Here is a 20,454-nt window from a genome sequence, read left to right as displayed (position 1 = left end):
ATTTTATGAATTTAAAAACCTATTATTTCATTTTTTGCTTTATTTTTTTTATTTCGGTCGTTTTGTTGATTTCTATAATTTATTCAGTTTATTCAAGATTGTATTCGTGCAAGACTAGAAACTATTTTCATCCCACCTCTAGTTGGGTCAACGACACGACTAGACACTGGCATTCCAAAACTGTATCACAAATCTGGGGTGGCATTACGCATCTCGATTCGATCAAAATTCTATCGACTCGACCATGTTTCGCATTATGTATTTCGAACCGAGCTCGAAAGTAAATTTTCGTTCGAGTTCGCTCGAAGAAGTACTAGATTATCGAGAAGTGTGGGCATTATGGAACCATAACAATCGAACTCGAAAGCGAGTCGAGTCGAACGTATTTGCTCGATAGTTTGATTGCTGTCGACTGTCGTTCGAGATTATGATTTGAGTTTTTATTTCATCTTTTTCTTTAAATTTGTTAACAATCGGAATACTTAACAGTTATGTGTCCAACAAAAAAACACCTTTAACAGGCCAACGAGGGTATCCGGGTACCCACAAATTGAAATGCTCATAACTATGGCTTCCTTTAACCGATTTGGACACTTTTAGCTATTTTGGATTCAGGAACTTGTTCACTTTTTGATTCTGTACAATAGAACCGAAATAATGAATCTGGTTTTTGGTAATCCGGATTTTCCGGAGTAATGTTCCAGTACTAGGATATGATTTGTAAATTTTAATAATGTACTAGCAATATGAGTATCAAAACTCTTCAAATTGTATCGGAAGTCTGTTTTTTATTGTTACGGGACCTTATGGCAATTTGAAAAATGGAATTGGAATGGAATGGTCACTCACGGCCCCACGGGAACCTGCTCCGGAATATCCGTTCCGGGGTCAAATCACCAAATGGTTCCAAAACCACGAGATACAGCCTACTGATGCAATTCCAAGAATTTTGGCATTTTAGTTTTGTGAGTACCCGGGTACCCACGTCGGCCTGTTACGTAGTAAAAAAATTCAGGAGCCCCTCCTCCCTCCCACCCTTACTATATCAACAATATTATTAACCCAAAAGCTTGACTTAGTGAAGTTCTAAGATGTCACAAAGTTTCCATTTCCAGCTATGGATAAAACATAGAAATTTAATTAATTGAAACTTAAAAAGGTACCCGGGTACCGCGTCGGAAACACAACGGTTAAAGGATTTAAAATTACCAAAAGATGTAAAAAGCTCCCACGTACTCTGAGCTACTTTATGTTATAACTATTTTCACCATCAGGAAAAAGTAATACTAAATATTGATAATAAATTATCCTACACCAAGTAATAATAAAAGTGTTAAAACAAATCGATGGAGCAAAGTGAAGGCACATTGACTTATCTAATCGCTATTTGATAGATGTATAGAATCACAATCATTTTTGATTTCAAAGTGGTGATTTAAACAATTTTATATTCTAATTGATTCATTTGTTCCCGACTATACCTCAATTGTTTTCAATATCACAATATAGCCTTGAATTCAATGCCATAATGTAGGGGAGAGAGGGTAACAATGAAACACATTTTTTCTACAATTTAATTTTGATGATAATACATGTTATTTGTGTAATCAAAAGTGATACATAGTGCCACTATGTTGTTAACTAATACATATATTTTTTCCAGCTGGTAAAATTCACGGGAAATAACATTTTTTGGATAATAAACAGTTGGTGGTAAAATGTATCAGTGTGCCCCATGGGTAGGAACTATGAAACACGATGTCGTCTATAGTGAAATATTCTACTTATAAATTTTATTCTTTTGTTTTGACGAAGAATGATCCTAACGCTTTGAATTAAAGTTATATTGAGGCGAAAATCGTTTGTTTACGAAAGAATCCACTATATCATCGCGTAACATCGAACCACCATATATGCATATTAGCTGCAATCCTGAAATAAGAGACAATTTCTACAAAATTTGGCCAAATTTACTAATTTTGCACTATATGAGTAGTATTTAGTGTGGAAAATCGGAACCCATTGACATTTTGAGACAGACCACAAAAACAAACAAAAATCACTGTTCCCCATACGCCATCGTTTCACAGTTACCCAATGGGTCTATTCATGAAAATTGTGAAATCACACAGAACCATCACTAGTTACCAAAAAACTTTGTTCGCGGCAAATGTTGAGCATAAAATTTGCAATAAATAGCAATAGACTAAACATTTATTCAATGAATGGTAATTCATAAAGATGGAATAATGTTTATCATTGCAAATTTACTCTGGCTATCACAAAACAAACAAATATCCATTAAAAGAGATAGAGTTATCAGATCTCTTCCAAAATATAGCAACACGTGTAAAGAATTATAAATTGTGAAATATGAGGGAATTAGACGATTCCGATCATGCATTGTGATTTTATTGCGAATGTTTCATAGTTCCTGCTGATCCACTGTTACCCTCTCTCCCCTACGTTTTATGCACCAACAAAATTAGGTGTTACATCATCATTTGCATTAAATGCATTAAAATACAGAATATTATCTTATATAGCAAAGAACTTTGAATCAAATTGAATTACTAACAAATTTAAATGCATCAACCGATTAATAATTATGCCATCTACAATTTCTGGAAACACTTTATTTTGATTATGTTCTCGCTATCTCTAGTGGTGTGCTATAACAAAATAATTAATTAGCAAGTACATGGAAAACCCCGCAAACACGAAAACGAATTTTTGTCTTGACTATTTCAACTAAAAATGGCTATTTTAACGAACTAGTTTTTAAATTTTTGCGTCATCAATTGCTGAAAAAATTGTTGCTTTTGGAAGCTAACAGTTTCCTGAAAAACACTGAAAACAAAAAAATTAATGCAAAATTAGCCATTTTTATTGAAAAGGGCTGTTTGCTCGCTATTATTTGCCAAAAAAAATTGGCGGTTTCGAAGTTGTGTTGTTTTAAACAATTATTTAGATATTAAATATGTTATTTAATCTAAGAATAATTTTTAATAACTCATTCTGCAGATAATACATTCCATCATGCGACTGAGGTCCGAATAAGAGAAACTACCAGCTAGGCATTTCGATGTTTCGGTGCTTCAACTTAAATAGCGAGATATATTTAAATTTTGTGGTAAGAAGTTCAAGAATACAGTTATATCAAACTAAAATCACAGAGAACAGACGTCCATCTTCAGCATTCAACTTGTGTAAAATCTCTAACGGTTTCGAAGGTAGTTTGGATATCTAAACCAGGTGCGCTACTGTCGTCTTGTTTTTTTGTGGCTGAGTTCGACAGAATTGACAGCGGTTATTCCTCTACCCAGTCAAACTAGTCTGGAACCGATTCGGACTTCCAGCATGAATTCCAGCTCAAATGCATGAACCGATAGAGTCGGAATCAGTTGTTTTCTTTGAGCTAGATTCCATACTGAATCCATCCAGGATTTCGAACCGGTTTCGGAATCGATTTGACGGATAGTTGGGATAGGTTGGTGTGGCAGCGCTAGTGTTTATCGTATTTTAATTCAAATGTTTACACGCGTTTTTTAAATATTTTTGTTCGATCATGGATGTCTGTTCTCTGTGCTAAAATAATGCGCAAGCATTGAAAAAAAGGTGGTAAGGGTGAGAGACGTCAACAAATTATGAACATGTTTGGGTCGTTTTATTTACCACTATCACTAGTTTTATTCTGTGAATTTGACGCTCATCGGAAAAAAAACAAAACAAACTGCAATTTTTTTGCACTGAAAAAAATTCTTAGGTGGAATTAAAATTATCATGCGATGAACAAAATCATTACTCGTTTTCTGCAACATAGCATTTTCGTGCACTGTAAATAGTTCGTTTCGTCTAATTCACAAACTGAAAAAATGGCATCTTGATGAACGAAAAGTTTAGTAGTTTTACATATTTAATGTACGGGTTATTCCACGTCAAATTTACAACCACGATTTTAATTCCTACCAAAAATTCTTCTTGCATTTTTAGCACAAAATAATTAACATCTATTTTTTGTTTTGGCTGAATACGATAGATTTTATTCAAGTTATGAGCTTTTGAATTTTATGAATTGGACCATTTTTCAACCACGGATAACTCGGAAACTCTTCGTTTTACGGAAAAATGTATTAATAATAAAAAGTGCATTTTCGAATGAGCTCACCAATAAAAATCTGATATAGTTTTTTTGTTATTTATGTTATGAATTCTGCAAATGTTAGAAACATATTTAAAAAACAACCTTGAACTAATAAGGTTTTTATTATATGAAAACATTAATAATCATATTGAGAACCTTATTACTTCACGAGATATTTCAATTAAAGCTCGCTCATAACATGGCGTTTAATGTAAAATTGCCCTTTTTAATGTTATAATTGTTATTTTTCGCAAAATATTTTGACACTGCAAAATTTTTACACAATATTTTTAACATGATTATTATTTATTATTTATTATTTGAAGAAAAAATAAGCAAAAAATTTATCCAACTTTAAAAAAAACTCTATTTTTCCGGAAGGCTCATGCGAATATGCAACTTTTCATATTTAATATTTTTTCCATGCATCGAATACTTTCCGAGCTATCAGCGATTGAAACATGTTTAATTTTTCTAACTTTAAAAGTTGAAAGCTCATACCTTGAGGTAAATATTATATCCAGCAGCCATAACAAAAATACCTGTCAAATATTTTGAGCTAAAGAATGCAAGAAAAAAAATTGGAATTAACTAAAATTTTATTTGTAAATCTGACGTTGATTGGCCCGTACGATGCATAAAAAATATCATCGGTGACTAAACTATTTTTCGTGAATGAAACGAAATGATTCATTCTTTTATTAATTGTTTTATATAGTATAAATATTTTTGGAAAGGGTAAATTTTTTTTTCGTACATAAAAGGAAACAAATCGTATTTCCATATTACATGGGATCTTTTTGGATCGATATTTGACAACATCGATTTTGTTTCAAAGTCCTCATCGCAATTGTGTACTAGAAAAAATTGTTGTATTGAAATTGAAACTTATCCATACATATTTCGATAACAAGCAACTAAAAACTAAATAAATTAAATCAATTCCTATATTTTACCAAATTTGATTTTATGAAACTTATTCGTAGCAGAATTAAAAATATTTTTTTTCAGTGTATACTCTTATTTGACAGTTTGCGCTCGAACAGGCAGTCGAAATCTAGTACCGCAATCGAACAAGCTCGAACGCTTGGTCGAATGCGATACGTAATGCCGCAATTTAGTCGAAACGACTTCAAAACGTTTCGAATCGAGTCACTCGAATCGAGATGCGGAATGCCACCCCTGATTACCCCTCAGTGACTCGGGTAACTGGTAATGTCAAATATGACTTTTGGTTAGAAAATGTATGAAACTAGCAGCACTTATGAATCTGTTACTTTCTTTTAACAATCTGTTTCTACGCTCCTATAGTTACCGTTGCTAAACTTTTTTCATAACATAATTCTATCTGTTGAACACGGATTAAAAAAAAGTTCTGTGTTAAGCATCGAAAGTTACTGGTCTCTTTGAAAATCCATGGTGTTTAGGAATATCCAGATGTACCGTACATAAGTACGAGGCAACTTAGTAATATTCAACAGGAAATGAGCCGGAATTCCGGCTGGTTCTAGCTGGCATTCCGGCTCTAGTGACAACCGATTCTAACTAATATCGTTTGTACTGGAGCTGGAATATAAGCTAGGACTAGCCAGCATTTCGACTCAAGGTAAGTTTTATTGCAATAAATCTGTTAAAAATTTCTTAAGTGCTCATTTATTTACTCTAATTTCAAGTTAAAAACTACTCCTGCAGAGATTCGTCACCGAAGCGAGAAAAATCAGATGCCGCCGAATGAGTCGACTACCAGCTACGAAAGCGAAAAACATTCGAGGATAATTTGCGCAAAACATCACGGATTAGTAACTGGATGAAATATAATCAGTGGAAAGAATCGCAAAAGGAGATTCGGCGTGCTTAGCTCGTTTGAGCGCATGCGGCACATCGTCCAGCACTGCTGGTGTTTCACTGTATTCCGGTTGAACCACGCTTCTTGGTGGACGCAAGTAAGATCCTGAATCTACAAGATCTAGTGTTCTTGATCATCGACCAGCTGCTTCCACAGAAAATCTAAATGTTGGTCGCAGTGGTCCGTCTCTAAAAAAATGGTGGGGCCCAAGATTTTATTACGAGATCGTGTGGCGATGTTTGGGTAAGTTTTTTTGCTTCAATTGCATTTTTTCGCTGATTGATATTTATGTGCATTTATTAAAGGTTTTTATTTCACGACGCGATAGCGCACACTGCCGCTGTCGTCCAGTGTCGCTGTTACTATATAGAACGTCATACGAAAGCTGATGTCTCTTTCGTTACTTTTCGGCGACGAGCGCTACCAAAAATGATACGAGTGACCGGACTAGAAAATAATTTGGTGTGTTCAGCCGTTAATGACAGTTTCGGTGTGATTAATATTACCGTTTGCCATAATTTTTCAATATACATTATCAATCTTTTGTAGAAATGATACCACAGACTAACAGACATACCACTCGAAAACAATACTTCGCCCGCTTTAACGGTCATTTAAAAAATATATTCGTAGTTGGGACTGTGGCCACATTTGCGATTATGGCGCCACTGACATGAACAAGCATATGGGAGATAAACGACTAGTGAAAAATGGTTTCCAAACCTGAGGGGTAACCCACCAGCAAATGAGTGTTTGGGACCGTGAGTAAAAGGTGGGGCTAGTGTTTTGGGTACATTGCCGGATCGATTTTTTTTTGAAATTCCCTCATAGTGTTATGTCTGTTAGTCTGTGATGATACTGCTATTTGTCGGCTGTTATCTACATGCAGTTATTTATTCTGTGGCATTAGACAACTGCATTGTTTCAATTCAATTGGACGACGATATTGTTTCAATTCAATCTATCTCAAATGAAAATTTTCAAATATGCAATATTTCTGCAGAAGACAGAACCTGATTGGAATTGTTGCTAGTGGTACTGTTTGCTCTCTCATTCTCTTGTATAAGGAACGAAAAATAAAAGGCTATTACCATCAAATTCGTCGTACACTCTTTTAAACCGTAAATAGCAGTAAATATTACAGAACGAGTCAAAACAATCTTATGGTATTCTAAAATATATTATCACCAACCAATCATATACATTTGCCTACGGTAAAATTTTGTATAATCAAATATTCAACGCTGGAACTTTCGGCATGCCTTCTCCCACATACTTTAGCTACTTCATTAGATCGATTATCACCAGCACCAGATCGGACACGGTACAATCAGCAGTAGCTAAAGATATCTTCTGAATGGCTTGCGAAATTCGTTCACGATTCCAAGATTGATAATGCTATCGCGGGTTCGCCTCGCTCGTAACCCGAGAAACACATGAATAAAATACTGCATAATGGTTCCAGCATAGCACCCGGTGAGCCCAACCAGCAAAATGATATTCGGCGAAGAAGCCTACGATCAATGCTTGTACCGCTAGTAGAAAAAAACAACCGGCGCACGAAGAAATTGTACGAATTCAGCTGAATCCTGCCGATGAACAGTTTCTGCAGGTTGCTGAGCTGCGATCAGGAAGCTTACGATTGCTTTCAGGAAATCACTGTTTTAGTCCGAGTTAGAGATACGTTCAGAGTGTACACATCCTTAGCGTCGTTGAAGGCAAACATTCCATTCAGGTGACTGTTTTCTTTTTGGCGATCGGTGTCAATGAACAGTGATGACACATAAAAAATAAATGCAAGGGCTAGTACGGTTTGCGCACCATCCATAGATCTGGCTGCTGCGCGAAAAAACCGATTGCTATGTTGGTCATAACCGAAAATGTGAACCATCGGAACAGAGCCGTCACCGACTGCAGGTATTTGGTTTCCCGTACTTTAATGGAAACAAATTATCCTAGATTGCCAATGAACATAACAGTCGGTAGCTAGGTATGTACTCTGTCTTCTCAGCAGCTAGTAGTAATAACTTTCAGAAACATTTTTCGAATCATTGTGAGAGCTGCAACGAGATTACATCACCAGTCAATTTTAAATCGCATGTAAATCAAATAAAATCTTTCAAACTCACCAAAAGTAGCATTTAAGTCTAGTTTCGCAAGTTTCACCGTTTTTTCAGTAGTTGGAAGCTTTGTTTATGTTTGCGGTGAACTGATTGCCAGGAGGATACGCAAAAACAAAGCAGTGTTGCTCGAGAAATTAATTTTTCATTATTATCGAGGGGTGAGTCAATGTACGGGTAACTGGCGGTAAATCACTCGGACATTTTTTCTTCTTTATATTTCATTACGTGTCTAGTCGTGTCGTTGGTTGGGTGCTTACTTCTCGTGAGTTCTGCAAACTAATCCAATAGAGTGTGTGAATGTGTAAGAAATGTCTCATCTCACTGCTAGGTGGATTAAATCGGTTTTTAAAATTAATCTTTATGAAAATATGCACAGGCGTCTCTTTTCTTCCCCCTTTTCTACTGAGCAACTGTTTGTGCAACCGGAAAAAAACAAATGTATTCACAAATCTCACCTCGAAATTACTAGCATTCGAAAGGATATAGAAAATTTACCTCTGCCCTGGTAGGTGGATAGATGCCAAATTGTTCCAAAAACTAGTTATTGTCTAATTTTCGTTCATATTAAGGCATAATCAAAGCAATAGCAGCAACAAATAATTTTAGCCAGGATTTGACCCCAGTTACTTCTCTGTGCAGCGCAGGAAAATTGTCAAAACAACCAACCACAATCACAACACCCAAATCATGAAGCAAATCTAATTGATTTTTTCCGTTGATTTATTGCGAATCTTTTCTAAAATCCACATCGTGACATATCAGCCATGCGCCGCCAAGCCGTTCGCCGAATCACACGCCAATTCTCTTTGCATTAGTGCAAGCGAAAAACGATTTGACGTTTATTTTTGTTTCGTTCGCACTCATGTGTGAAACATATAACAACAAATCGACGAACTGCTAGTTTATCTCGGGATAGACAATAAATCAACACAAACTGAAATCGTCTCCCAGAACAATTTCTACAGTATTCAATAACAATATTACTTTCATTATCGATAGTAGTGCGTCGTGTACCGCAGTGGTGGCACTAGGCTTTTTTCCGCTCGGGGCAAAAAGTTAAATTTTACATATTTTTGATCAACCAAACTTTCTCATCAATGCATTTTTCCGAGTATGTTGATTAAAATTGTTACAAAATAGTTAATAGCAAGAAGGATTACTTAAAATTTCTAGTTTGTTCCCTGTATATATTCGTATTATGAAAATTAATTAAAAAAAACGAGATTTGTTCGAAACATTACCTGATCTTAATTCTTTGAAACTTGGTAGCGTCGCACCGAAATTCATTCTTTGGCAGATTTTTCATAAACAATTTATAATTTTGCGGAATGAAACCCTTTTCAGTCATTTTGAGTTTTTTATTAAACTTTTAATAAATAAATGAATATATACGATAAAAGCACGGTCCATTAAATCACCATGCATAGCGAATAAAACTAATGATGGAGTAATCGGGGGCTTGAGGAAGGGATTTTGGTTTTCTTTTACCCCACAACAGACCGGAAGGGTACCCGGGTACTCCCAAAACCGAAATACTCATAACTACGAAATTTTTACCCGATGTTAACACATTTACTTGTTTTGAATTCATAAACTCACTCACTTTTAGAATCTGAAAAAATCATCTGATTCCTGGTAATTCCGATTTCTGGAGCTATATTCCAATACTGGGATATTATTTGTGAATTTCCACTGGAATACTGGCAATACATTTGACCAATTTGCGGAGCAGATACCCGAAAGGCCGTGAATGACCGTTCCGAAATTAAATCGTCATACGTCATTTATAAGAATTTGGATACCTATAGGATTTTTTTAGTATTTACAAATTGTTTCCCAGTACTGTAATATCCCTCCAGAAATTCGGATTAACGGAAATCAGATGCATCCGTCGGGTTCAATGTTCTAAATGGATTAAAAAATTACATAGCTACAAACTTTTGAATTTGCGGGTACCCGGGTACCCTGTTGGACTGTTTTCATTTGTTTGGCACACAACGGATAATCTGTGGCCTTCTGTAGCGAAATGAGAAGCCTCTGACCAGATTGGAGGTTTGCGCAGGTGTAACAAGCCGTCCGGAAGCAGAGCTTTACGTACGGATCAGATCAATTATCTCAGCTCAGGCTACGAAAAAAGAGTGCTATTGGAAATTTGGAACTGTAAGTCGCTTGGTTTCCAGGGGATCGACTGAATTCTGCACGATGAGCTTCAAGGTCGCGATTTCGGGATCGTAGTATTGCAGAAACTTTGCTCGGCAGGAGAGAAGGTGTGAAAAAGCGGGCATCGACCATCCACATTCTCCGGCACAAGGAACGAGATGGATTTTATAGTGGAATGTGTGTAGTGAGAAGCAAAAGCCCGTTTCTTCAACTACCGTATCATCAACGTTCACTGCGCACACAAAGCGAGACCAGCGAACAACAATGATGCATTTTAGGCGGAGCTGGAGCGTTTCCATGACAGCTGCTGCACGATGGGGTGTTAAGCTCATTTAGATAGGTCAGCAGGCACAAACCGGTGAACGAACCGGACAGTCTGCACTCCGTTACGAACGAGAACGGCCAACGATGCGTGATTTTCAAAGCCACAGAAATGTTAGTACAGCACTCGTGAGCATGGACGCCGAGGCTCAACATCTAGCAACTACGATCGTGCTGCGGAAATACGTGCAGATGCGGGAGACGGCAATATCAACGGAAGAATAGTTCGGCGCGACTACTCTTGATGGCTGGAGCAACTTATGAAGCACCACAGGTAGTACTACTGAGATGAAGAGAAAAATACGGCAGAGGTCATAATGATGCAGCACCGTACGACGGTGAACGAGAAAAGATACTGACAAGCACGGTATTTGGACGAAAAAGAAAGATAGAAATCTGCTGTATAAATTAAGTAAGTATAAATGCACTATACACGCTAAATTATCGTTCGTGAGACGAATTGACAAAAAGGGGCACTAAACTGAAATTCCACAAAAAGTATCAAAAGAGTACGCTACAGCCCTATAGGTCCCATTCAGATTCATTCACAATAAATAGCATTGATTTCAAATCAAGAGTTGATAGGAGATTAAATAACGAGATACAATGACTTCCAATTGAAAATAGCGAAAATTGTTGCAAACTTAACGCTCGTTTTCGTAGTTGCATAGCAACAAAAATGGAAGAAATATTTGATCATGGGCAGTAAAGCAAGCCACCTCCTTAAAATTGTAGCAAAGGTCATGAAGAAAGTTAGATCGTTTATCAGTGAGAAGATAACCTCATTTCGGTGTTTTTTGAAACGCTGGAAGCTCCATGTTTCATCTCAAATTGCAAGACCAGGAGCTGTTTGTTTCGGCTTTGTGTCAGCCCTTCCGGTAGCTGTTATATTCGGTCGCTCATGAGAAAATTTTTTACCGTTACAACAAGTCTCGTTCGACTACACTTTTTAGGAGTAGTAAAAGATGTCTCGTCAGAGTCATACACTTCCTGAGCCAAGAGATCATAACGATTTGTCAAAGTGAGGCGTAGTTCTCTTTAGTATTTCTGTAAAAAAGTGCTTAGAGCGGCTTTGTTATTTGATCGGAAGAAAACGCGATTTCCGAGTTGTTAATCACTGGTGTATTGGAATCCCAGCGGGATTAAAAATCTCCTACAATTAATAATAGTTTGGTGAGGCAGTTCAGTTAATTCATGTGTACATATGTTTAGTGCCTTCTCTTATAAATACAATCAATTAGCCTCCGTGATGCTAAGCCAGCCTACGACGCTTCTATTTTAATCCGTCCTTAAGAAAATTCAGATTTGTTACGGATAATCAGTGCCAACACGTTGGTGATCAGTTGTAATCTATGGGTGAAATCTTCAATTTTAGCTCTCTTATCTTAATCTCCTTGACACCATTAGTTTTAGGTATTTAGATATAATAAATTCATAGATATATATAAATGCACTATCGATCAATTCACTCCGTTCTGATTGCTATCACGTTCTGATTGTTATCACTAGTTTGCCCATCCACGTTCATCGGGTTGTCGCGCTGCATATCATCGCCAAGATGTTTGTCGCTCGAGGTAGCGCCATCAACACTCCCCCCCCCCGGAGTAGGGCAAGGGTTCACCGGTCCCGTACTGTCCTTAACGCCTACATCGAGCACTGCCAATTTAACTGCTGGGCGTTCCAATAAGCCACAAGCCGTTTGAACTGTTGCCCATCTTACCTGTCCGTCCTTAGAACGACTTACTGCGACTATTTTACCTTTGGGCCAACTGTTTCTTGGAGACTGTGGGTCAACAACCACTACTAGATCATCGACTGATATGGGTTTTACTTGCCTGAACCACTTTGTCCGCCGAGTCAGAGATGGTAAGTAGTCGCTAAGCCAGCGACGCCAAAAGACGTTGGCGATTGTCTGCGACATCTTCCAGTTTTTCTTCACAGCCACGGAGGTGTCGTTGAGTAGTGCAAGAGGCTTCATTCCGTCCGAAGAACCCAGCAGAAAGTTGTTTGGTGTAAGAACAGCTGCCATTTCGTCGTCGACTGGAATGTGTGTCAGGGGTCTCGAGTTCACTGTATTCTCAATCTCCACTAAAGCATTCCTCAGTACTTCATCGCTTGGCAACCTCCCAAGCTTCATTTGTTGCAGGTTCTTCTTCACCGTCTGAATCATTCTTTCCCACGCACCTCCCATGTGAGGTGAGGCTGGGGGAATAAACTTCCAAGATGTTCGCGGGGAAACGATTCCTTCGACAAGCTTATTCTGATCAATTTTATCAAGCTCGCTTGCTAGTTCCTTGGATGCTCCTCGAAAGTTCGTCCCTTGATCGCTGTAAATAGTTATTGGTACTCCTCGTCTGGTCATAAAACATCTCAGTGCCATAATACACGAGTCAGTACTCAAGGAATGTGCGAGTTCTATATGGATTGCACGCACCGTAAGGCACGTAATCAACACTCCGTATCTCTTTTCCGTCCTACGCCCTACAGACACTAACATCGGGCCAAAATAGTCTATGCCGACGTGTGAAAACGGTCTAGCAAATACTGCTAGTCTAGCTCCTGGAAGAGCTCCCATTGCAGGTGGACTTGGATTGGCACTATCAAGTTTGCAGCGTTGGCAATTGCCGCGTAGTTTTCGGTAGATTGCGCGAAGTCGTGGAATGTAGTAGTGAAGACGTAGCTTATTTATAGCTGTTTCGTGATTACTGAGAAAAAGGCTGCAGTGGTAATGCTGTGCAATGATACGCGTAATGGGATGTTCAGGCGGAAGAATAATTGGGTTTTTTGATTCTAGGTCAGTGTGCTGACAACCATCGATTCGTCCATGAATTCGCATGACTTTGTTATCATCCAAGAACGGAGATTCGCGGAAGAGCTTGCTATTTTTGCGAAGCTCTGTCTGAGACATGAAGGAAGTTTTCTTATTCAATAATGTATATTCATCTGGATAGCCGGTTATTTGAGCTTGACGGTATAGGTAATTTTGCGCTCGTTTCAGTTCTTCTTGTTGAAGAGGTTGAACCATGCAAGTGTTGCGCGGTTTTGTAGATTTTTCACTTAACATCTTTTTGAATTTATTAACAGCTCGTAACACAAACGCTGTCGTTCGATACAGACGTACCCAGTTTGAGAATTTTTCGAACGATATTATAGGTTCAGGAAGCTTACAGTGAATTAAAAGATGCGGACGTAGTTCCTCATTGGTTGTTCCGTCTGGCTCACGATGCCATTTTGTGCCGTCGTCTGCCACGTTTTGTTTTGTGGGTACACATCGCCATTCACTCACATCTGTAGTCTCGAGTATCTCACTGATTCGAAAGACTACAAATTGGGTGTAACGCCGGTGATCTGAATTCAGCCAGCACAACAAATTTCGAGAGTCCGTCCAGAAAAACCGCTTGGATATTTTGATTGTAAGTGATTCCCTTATACTAGATGCCAATCTGACTTCAAGCACCGCTGCTTGCAGTTCGGACTTGGGTATTGACAAAAACTTCAGGGGCGCTACACGTGTTTTTGCGCCAACCAAAGCGCATTCCACAATTCCGTCTTCTTCAAACCTTAAGAAAACTGTTGCCGCAAACCCGGACTCGCTCGCATCGACGAATGTATGTAATTGTATGTCAGTTGTAGATGAGATTGATTCGCGATCTAAAGTTTCGAGGGATCTGAATATTTTCGACAGATGGTAGCACTTTCAGCCAAGTAAGCCATTTCTGGTACAAATCTTCATTGATTCGATCATCCCAATCGATTCGAGATCTCCAAACTTCCTGCAGCAGCGTTTTGAGGTACATGAGTACATGCCCGATCAATCCAAGCGGATCATACACCATCATCAGCGTTCTCAGAGCTTCTCGCTTCGTAGGTGGCCGCAAGCCCGTTAGCAACTCGGGATCATGTCTAGCAGAAAGACGGTAGGTAAAGGTGTCTGTTGTGGTACACCAATACATTCCGAGCACCTTTTCTGTGACTGTTTCAGAACCTAATTGAAGACTTTTCTGTTCGGTGATGCCTTCCCGAAGTGCTTCGAGTACACGTGATGAGTTGGAGACCCAATTCCTTATTTCAAACCCGCCTCTGCCGTGAATCCATTTCACGTCTCGTGCGAGCTGTATAGCTTGGTCCTCCGTTTCAAGACTCGTTAGCAAGTCATCGACGTAGTGCCGTCGAACTATGGCGTCAACTGCTAAAGGGAACTGCTGCTCATACTTCATCGCATTCAGATTTTTAACGTATTGTGCGCTACTGGGCGAACAACAAGCTCCAAACGTCATAACGCGCATAATAAAGACGCTCGGCCCGTCTTTCGCCTTGTCGTCTTGCCAAAGAAAACGCTGGCAGTGTTGGTCCTCCTCTCGGACTAGAACCTGGTGGTACATTTCGCGTATGTCCCCACAAATGCCCACTCGAAATTCGCGAAACTTATTTAATACTGCCAAAAGCGGCGTCAGCTGATCCGGACCAGTCAGCAATAACGAATTAAGGGATACTCCATGTGCCTTTGCCGCTTCGTCCCAAACGATTCGAATCTTGTTTGGCTTATTAGGATTAATCACCGGGAAGATTGGCAAGTACCTGGTTCGCGGTCTAACCGCAGTAAGCTCCTCAGGTGACAACTTCCGTATGTACTTTTTGTCCAGGTAATCTCTAATCTGATTATTCAATACCATGGCCAACGAGTCGTCATTTGTAATTCGTCGCTGTAAGCATTGCCACCTTCTCATTGCCATCGCTTTGTTATCCGGAAGTCTCGCGTTATCATACCGCCATAGTAACCCGTTTTCGTATCGGCCCGCTTTAGGGCGCGGTAATTGCTTAAACAGATGTTGTGCCCTTTGATCTTCTGTTGACAGCAGATTCGTGGGTAATTTAATTACACCCATACTATCCAACGAAAAATATTCCCTCATGGATTTATGCAATTCGTCATCTGAAATGCAGTCACAATGACGGGCTCTAATCGAATGATGGTTCACGAATAGACTTGTTGAATGGTTTCGGTTGCAGCTTCCATAAACTGTCCAACCCAGCCTTGTTTTAATTGCTACTGGCTCGTTTGCGGCTCCTTCACGTCCTTTAAGCGCATTACCAATCTTAGTGTGGTCAAGCCCAATCAGTATGCGTGGGATGGCATGATAATACGTTTCTATTGGCAACCCTTTAAAATGCGCATACTTTTGCTCTAGTTCTTTCATGATCACCGTTTGGTGTGGCAACTTTAGCTCTGCCACTGTACGTACGCAGGAAAGATGGTATTTGTTTTGGTGATTATTAATTGCAGAGATGTCCAAGTTAACCATCTGAGATTTTTCCTCAACTCGACGAGTCCCTCCTGTCCATTTGAGACAGAGCGGTTTGTTGAGCTGTAGCTGACGTGCTAATCCTTCTTCGATAAGTGTTAACTCTGATCCATCATCTAAAAACGCATATGTCTGAAACTCAGTATTCGGACCGTATAATGTAACTGGAACTATTCGAAAAAGAATTTCGTTGGATTGTGTTTGGTGCAAGTAACAGTTTCGTTCCATTTGAGACTGTTGAGTCAACACCTGTGTCGCGCTGTGTACCGTCGTCGGGCTGGGTATATGCAAGAGGGGATGATGTAGGTAACTGCATCCGTTCGTACCGCATTCTTTCTGCTGACGGCATGCACCGTTGTGCCTACGAAGGCATTTTTTACAAAGATGTCGCTCCTTTACTGCCGACCATCTTGCATCGTAGTTGAGACCTTGGAATGTTTCGCATTTCGCAAGTGACGAACAGCTGCTGCCGCAAAGGGCACAATCTTTGGTGGTATCATGATGATGCTGTCGCACGTGCGTTTGTTGTTGCTGTGGGCGCACGGGGGAAGCGTCAGGAGACGATTGATCGTCGGCATGAAGATTCAGGTATCGGTCCTCCTTCTTGCCAAAACGAGGTTTTCGTTGTGTAGGAGTAGTAGCTAAAACTGAACTAGCATCCTCAGCCATCGAGTATAGCCAGGCACTGAAGTCCGATAATTTTGGTGATTGGAGTTGCCTGGAATGTTTCGCCCAATCCAGCTTTAGATTCGAAGGTAATTTTGTTATTAATTCCTACCGCAGAGCTGCGTTATACATGAAGTCTTCCACTTCACATGCTTCTATCGTGGCGCAGAGATTTTCCACCGACAAAGCAAAATTTATTAGCGTTTCTAGTCTATCGATGTCTGGGGGTGGTAGCGATCTGATTTTGAGGGTTATTGCGTGAATCAGGGCCTCAGGTTTTCCGAATAACATTTTCAGTGTTGACATGACTCCTGTTACGTTAGATGGATGTAGTAACCGACAACGAACTGATTCGAGGGCCTGCCCTTTTAAGCATTTCCTTAAATGCAGCATATTCTCTTCATTTGAGAATCCGCACATCTGGGTCGATGAGGTAAACATCGACCAAAATAAAGGCCAGTCCTCAGGATCGCCGTTGAAATCAGGAAGTTCTTTTGGTACAGCTTTGGTGTTGACCGCTGTCCAGGGTTAAACTGATGCATACCTGCTATTGTACCGATGCCTTGGTGCTTAGAATTTAAAGTGACCGGAAGTATAGGACAAGATTGGCTTTGCACCCGTGACTTGACGCCAGTTAAATAATCTTTGTTTAACGGATTGTTTCCGATTTTCTCTTGACGCCTACCTACGTCACTAACCCACTCTTCGATTCTCGAATCAGATATTCCAATCTCGTCTTCGCTGCCATCAGATGAATCGCCAGCTGCTCCCAATAACAGATCAAACTTTTTATCCTGGAACTGTTGCTCCAACTCCTCTTCAATCGCCAGCTTGCGCAGAGCAAACTTCGCTTTCAGCTTCTTATCTTCTTCCAATTTTTGAATCTGTATTTCCAACTGCTTTCTGGTTGACTTTCGGGACAATGTTGAATTCATTTTACTAGCGCTCGGCCTCGATATGTTTTCGATTGAGGGGTTTTTGGGATTTAAGAGATTCGAATCCTGTGCTTCTTCGCACTTAACGCAGATCCAATCTTTTTCCGCTATTCCTCCAGTCACGTCCACACAAACGAAGTGATACCAGGAATCACATCGGTCGCATTGGACCATGTCTTTGTTGTCCGGCTCACTGCACAAAAAGCATTTGCTTTCCAAAAGAGCAACAGAATCATCAGCTGAACCGTTATCTATACCGTCATGGTGTTTCGTGCTTCCCATACCATTGATAGATTCGTTACTCGCCTTGTCCTTTTCGGAACCAGCGCTTGGTTTTAACTTGTTGGCACCCTCTATTTTTTTGGTAACCTTCTTTGATTTCGTGTTCGTGGCGGGCATCGTAGAAAAACGTCGTAAACGAGATTTTTAAGTTGTTATTTGATCGGAAGAAAACGCGATTTCCGAGTTGTTAATCACTGGTGTATTGGAATCCCAGCGGGATTAAAAATCTCCTACAATTAATAATAGTTTGGTGAGGCAGTTCAGTTAATTCATGTGTACATAAGTTTAGTGCCTTCTCTTATAAATACAATCAATTAGCATCCGTGATGCTAAGCCGGCCTACGACGCTTCTATTTTAATCCGTCCTTAAGAAAATTCAGATTGGTTACGGATAATCAGTGCCAACACGTTGGTGAGCAGTTGTAATCTATGGGTGAAATCTTCAATTTTAGCTCTCTTATCTTAATCTCCTTGACACCATTAGTTTTAGGTATTTAGATATAATAAATTCATAGATATATATAAATGCACTATCGATCAATTCACTCCGTTCTGATTGCTATCACGTTCTGATTGTTATCACTAGTTTGCCCATTCACGTTCATCGGGTTGTCGCGCTGCATATCATCGCCAAGATGTTTGTCGCTCGAGGTAGCGCCATCAACAGGCTTTGAATGGATTTTGATTCTCTGCGTACTTGCCACTCGCGGTTTTATTACTACAATGCAATGCAATGGCCTATTTTGTCGCTGTTGTGCTATCTTATGACAAACGCCATTTTGGGGCAAACTGAGTTATATATGCCACATCACTTGTCTAAAAAATCCCTGCAAAGTGGCGTTTTGAGAATTTTGACATTCTGCTTGGTAACTGAGATATAGTGAGAAAGGTGATGAGAAATTTTTAGCTTTTTGCTTCAAATGACTGTGTCTGGAGATTGGCTCAAGTTATCTTGATGTATGAATGTGTTGATGTGTAAAACTAACTGAGAAATACAATGGCATAATCATTTTCAAAACAAAATTACACGTATTGCGAGAAAAATACAGTTTAAGTTTTCAACTGGAAATATTGCATGTTTTGCAATACTGTAACCAAAAATTACTATTTTTTCTAGATTCCCTGACTCATTTCCTTCAAAATGCATGTCACTGATTGTTTATAGACCAAATGAAACCAAAAATATGAATATAAGCAGACTTCCCATGAACATCGACAAGTTTGTACCTGTGTACAAAATTTCACGCACGCGTTCAACCTCAAACATGCTTCGTCTCGATGTACAGGTTCTCCTCGAACATCAAACCCAAGTGAACGATGTGCAAACTCTAGTTCAAACATCCGTGTACGTGCACGAGAACGATTCGCACAAGGCAAAAAGAGTTAACGCTAGTGATGATGAGAGTGAGAAAGAGAAAACTAGTGCCTAGAAGCTACGTGTACGCACACCGTGTACGTACATGGGGTTCGGTTGTGCAGACGAACATGTGCACGTGTTTAGGTACGAAATAGCGTGTTTGAGTTCGTACACGAAGTGTGGGTTTAATATGAGCACAGAACCAGAGCGAACCTTGTGTGCGATGTGCATATGGGAAAACTGAATATAAGTTAATAATTGATACTTTTTTCTATGGAAAATTTTCCATGTACGATTATGACATGCCATACAAATTTTGTCATCAATACACACCTATGACACGTGTGAGCGCGACTTTTGTTTACATTTATGTTACTCGTAACATAGTCAACCGATCTTCTCAATACTTGAGAGATTAATACAGAATAGATAGAAGCATCAATTATCTTCTTTGAATTGTTTATATTATGTATAAGTTGCAAGATATTCAATCTCAAACTTTGAAAATCGTTTTTCTCGAAATGTGCTAAATAGCGCTTGTTATAAAATAGCATAATAGCGACGTATTGTCTTTATTTAGTGCAAAACATGACGCGCGGTACGAGCCTTTTTGAAGAACTGCTATGCTGCCGAAGGTCACCCCAGTTTGACGGGACATACAATTTTGTCTCGTCCTGTGCGATGCAGTCAGAAGACAGCATGTAGAGATGGCGATTGAACCACGAATTGCAACAGTTGTTTGGAAAACTATCCATCGTTCACACAGCAAAATATACGAGGCTGTGGTGAGTTGGGCACGTCGTTAGTGGCGGACGACAACCCGGTAAAAATGATTCCCTAAACTAATCCGACTGGCCCAAGTAGCCACAACGAGCAAGATGAAGGGAGCCTGAGGAGTCCTCATGCTCTGCTAAGCTGGCGATAAACGGCAATGAACAGAGTGAACTAGAGACGATATATTGATACAGCAAAGGGCATGGTGGCATTAGACTGATTGGTACAAGAAAGTTAAAGGGATTAGGGCCAAGATTTCAGCGGTGTCAAAAACCAATTGCAATCTTAAGTGTTGGAAATTCCCAAAAGTTTGGAAAACCTTTTCAAAATAAATAAAACGCCGTATAGCGTGTGGGATATATTTGCCACAATTAGACAGTGTTAATATAAACAAAAAAAAAATTAACATCAAATTTACTTTCAATAACAGCAGTAAGAACCCATTTTTTCTGGTTATTTAATTGTGAGACAAAAACTAAACTTTTACCTTTATTATTCCTTTTGTTAACTTCAGGAGTTTTTTTTTCTCAAAATTAGTTAAGT

General features: G+C 39.3%; 3 protein-coding genes across 6 annotated transcripts in view; all 3 read right to left on the bottom strand.

The window, feature by feature from the left end:
• LOC131684009 (regucalcin-like) overlaps positions 1–20,454 on the bottom strand; it is a 571,198-nt gene that overhangs the window by 275,675 nt on the left and 275,069 nt on the right. The window lies entirely within an intron of this gene.
• LOC131675877 (uncharacterized) lies at positions 12,060–13,658 on the bottom strand. Its single transcript, XM_058955010.1, has one exon. The coding sequence runs from the start codon at positions 13,656–13,658 to the stop codon at positions 12,060–12,062; it is 1,599 nt and encodes a 532-aa protein (XP_058810993.1).
• Positions 14,218–16,566, bottom strand: LOC131675876 (uncharacterized). Its single transcript, XM_058955009.1, has one exon. It carries the CDS (start codon positions 16,564–16,566, stop codon positions 14,218–14,220), a length of 2,349 nt encoding a protein of 782 aa, XP_058810992.1.

The sequence above is a fragment of the Topomyia yanbarensis genome, chromosome 1, assembly GCF_030247195.1.
Source record: "Topomyia yanbarensis strain Yona2022 chromosome 1, ASM3024719v1, whole genome shotgun sequence".
In the NCBI taxonomy this organism is placed as follows: domain Eukaryota; kingdom Metazoa; phylum Arthropoda; class Insecta; order Diptera; family Culicidae; genus Topomyia; species Topomyia yanbarensis.
This window is presented reverse-complemented; position numbering and strand designations above follow the sequence as displayed.

Excerpts from the sequence above, each read along its gene's own strand:
- LOC131675877 (XM_058955010.1), bottom strand. The coding sequence starts at position 13,658 with ATGTTAAGTGAAAAATCTACAAAACCGCGCAACACTTGCATGGTTCAA.
- LOC131675876 (XM_058955009.1), bottom strand. The coding sequence starts at position 16,566 with ATGGCTGAGGATGCTAGTTCAGTTTTAGCTACTACTCCTACACAACGA.